Raw genomic sequence first — 3,206 nt, 5'->3', positions numbered from 1 at the left:
TGTGGCTGACTTGTTTCCCTCCAGATGCTCAGACAAAGTTTGACAAATCCGGGGCACCAGGAGCGGATTGCCCCGAGTCTCCCTTTCCCGCTCCGCGCGCCCCCCTCCCCAGAAATAATCCCACCAACTCCCAGCCCCGCGTGCAAACTTACGTTTGATCTGCCGGGGTTTGCTCTGCTTTCGCCGGGACATCTCGGCGGCGGCAGCTGCTACTGGGGCTCCCGCGGTCCCCGCGGTCCCGGCTGCCGCTCTCTCAGCTCCCGCCTCTCCGGCCGCCGCTGCTGGCCAGGCTCGGGCCGCCGCCGGCCGGACTCCAGGTGCTCCGGGCGCGCGGGATCCGGGAGCTGGGCTCCTCCGGGAGCCGCGGATCCACGTTTGGAGATGAGCAGGCAAATGAGAAGACAGATGGGGGCAGAGTGAGTGTGACAGTGGGGAGGGGAGGGGAGAGTGGGGGAGCGATGGGGGTGGGGGGACGGGAATTTACAAACGAATGGACAGGGAGAGAGAAAGGGAAAGGGGGGGACCCGGAAAGAAGGAACAGGAGGAGTGGGGGAAAGGAGAGCGAGCCGAAGGGAGAGGGGCGGAAGGCGCGGGAGAAGGAGCGCGCTGTCTGTCCCCTCGCCCCGGCGTGCGGGGCAGATTCCCGAACGTGCCGCCGCCGCTCCGGGCCGCGCAGCTCGCGCTCTGCCGCGGGAGGTGGCGAGGCGCGCGAGGGAGGGGCGCGCCGGGGTTGTGGGGAGGGGAGACTAGTCCATCAGCGAAAGGAGGATTGGCTGCATCTGAAGCCAGTCCGGACGCACACCAGGGCCCCGGCCTAGGTCGGGTGGGGTGCAGGGGAGCACGGTGGGGGGTTGGAGTGTGAGAGGCGTGGGGAGGGCTTGGAAGGAGGCCACCTTCTGCAGTTGACACCGCGTCAGCTCTAGTCATCCGCCAGAGCACCCCTCCTGGCAACTTCTTCCAACAGCCCCCTCTGATGGACCCCAACTCTCGTCTCTCACGCCTCGCCTATCCGGCGGGGCACAAAGAAATCTCAGTCTCCATAAACTTTGTGGTTCCAGTTATGCCGCCCCCTCCCCTAGCCTCCACCCCCACCCTTCCAGCTTCTTGGCAGGAAGGTTAGGCCACTGGCAAAATCCTCAGCGAGAGCCAGCTGATCACAAATGCCAACTGTGTGTCTTGGGGCCAGTTAACTCCTCTCATCTGCCCAGGCTCTCAGGAGACTATTTCATTGCTCTCAAGGTTCCCTGGAGACCGCCGTGGACGCGGACCATCCCCCCACTTGGCCCGCGCAGATGGGATGCTGCCGAGCGGCGTCCTTAAAGTGCTGTGCCTCACCTCTAGGTTTCATGTCAGATTGTAAAAATTCCAAATTTGGAGACAGGCAGACATTTTTCTCACATCAAAAAGGAGGGCCATTAGCGAGGTGATTAGCCCTAGGTGGGAAATGAACCCTCTCTAATCAGACACTAACTTTCAGAGGAAGTCTGTGGAAGTTCCCATGTCCCTTCCCGGCCCCATGACCTTTAATTCTTTTAGCTCTTCTGCCACAGGGAAGCAGCCGGCGACTAATAAAAGATTTGATCTTGCCATAATTTCCCAACCAGGTAAGACCCAATAACTATTTCATGGTTCTTTGGCTTTTAAAGTTTTGTTTCATTCTTATTCAGTTATTGTGTGTGTAGTATGTTGGCAACTTCAAGTCAAAAGAAGAACAAATTTTGAAGTGATTTGCATAGTTATTATTTTGGCCAAGTTAAGCTGCATGAGGTTAGCTTAGTTTCTCATAGTTTCATATACACTGAGTATTAAATATATTCTCCTGGGTGAGCTGGAAGTAGCTTCTATCCAAGTGGCAGTTTAACTGGCTGCTTTATGTAATCAGTATTTACTAATAAACTCCACTGCAGTTAATATATATCCCCCCAGACACTGCTGACTTTTCCCCCAGGTTGTGAGATCATCCATTCTGATCCGAAACTGTGCTTCCCTTCTCTTGGCTGACTAGTATTGGAGTGAGCCCCACCAAACTCTGGAAGGGTCTGAGGGTCAGGAGAGAGCCTTGGCTGAGTGAGCATAATGCAGGCTGCTCGGTGTGCAAGAGGCACTGTAATCAGTATCATTTATAACCCCATCAGGACATCTTCTGGAAGGTATAAAGAGTTGCTTCTATGAAAGGGATGGCTGAGAGAATCTTAATACAGAGCTGAAGACGAATTGTGAATTTTATTACATTACCATTAGTACTATTACCATATGAGGCTATAAGAATACATGGTCCTTTGCAGTGGAAAATGCACTAAATTGACAAAGTCCCTCCCCTGAAGAACCAACAAATTAAAGCCGTAAGTACCAGGAAAAGCAGGGTTATTTGTGTTTGTGTTGTGGAATGAATAAGCAGACAGAAAACTGCAGATTTTTGCCTTATTAATTTTCAATTCATTACAATTAAACTGGTGTGCTTAGAATTAGATGTATTATATATTATGGCTTTTAAAGATCTTTTTACAGAACTGGCTGACTTTTTATATCACCCAAAAGGAATGCCCATTGGAATTAAAATATCATAACAGTTAGTGTTTCTTTTGGCATTTGAAATGGTTAAATATGCAAAGCAAAAGAGAAACAAATAAATCTCAGCTAAATATTCACTTTAAAAGCTGAAAGAAGCAAAAGTCAGGGAATTCAAGGCAAGATTGATAAAATAACCAGACTCCATTATCAGAAATATAGTTTATCTAAATTTATAAAATATGTTAATTATAGCTAATATGAATGAATTAAACTAAGGGATACTATTACATTTTGTGTTTTCTCATCATTTTTAATGAGAATGTTAATGATATTTAAGGTTAAATTTTTCTTTTTTTCTAGTTTACCTCACTAAGATTATAAAATAAAAAGACAGCAATACCTATAAGCAATTATCTCTGTCCAAATGGTTCTAGCAGCCCCAAACCACAGATACATGACTATCAAACAATGATTATGAAAACCACAATTGAGAAAAGCATTAGGGAATGATATTGCAAAACCACAGCAACAAATGTGTCTGTGATATTGAAAACCACAATTCACAACTAATACCCTGTGTATCACAAATTACTATTTAACTATAAATGTGAAAATGTGTAACAGCACAAAATAATTTCTCATTTACTTAAAAATGAGTTATTCATTTTCTAGACTCACTGATTTCGTCTCTACAT

The 3,206-nt window shown here is 47.8% G+C and overlaps 1 protein-coding gene across 2 annotated transcripts in view; it reads right to left on the bottom strand.

Annotated features, from left to right (window-relative positions):
- ZFPM2 (zinc finger protein, FOG family member 2) overlaps positions 1-680 on the bottom strand; it is a 445,662-nt gene extending 444,982 nt beyond the window's left edge. For both annotated transcript variants that reach the window (XM_054590382.1, XM_054590383.1), the window contains exon 1: positions 153-680. In XM_054590382.1, the coding sequence (XP_054446357.1) occupies positions 153-192 (40 nt within the window). In that variant the 5' untranslated portion in view covers positions 193-680. The remainder of the gene's footprint in view (positions 1-152) is intronic.
- Between the last annotated feature and the right edge of the window lie 2,526 nt (positions 681-3,206).

Source organism: Pteronotus mesoamericanus, unplaced genomic scaffold, assembly GCF_021234165.1.
Source record: "Pteronotus mesoamericanus isolate MK-2021 breed Mesoamerican mustached bat unplaced genomic scaffold, CSHL_Meso_final scaffold_174, whole genome shotgun sequence".
NCBI classification, from domain to species: Eukaryota; Metazoa; Chordata; class Mammalia; order Chiroptera; family Mormoopidae; genus Pteronotus; species Pteronotus mesoamericanus.
This window is presented reverse-complemented; position numbering and strand designations above follow the sequence as displayed.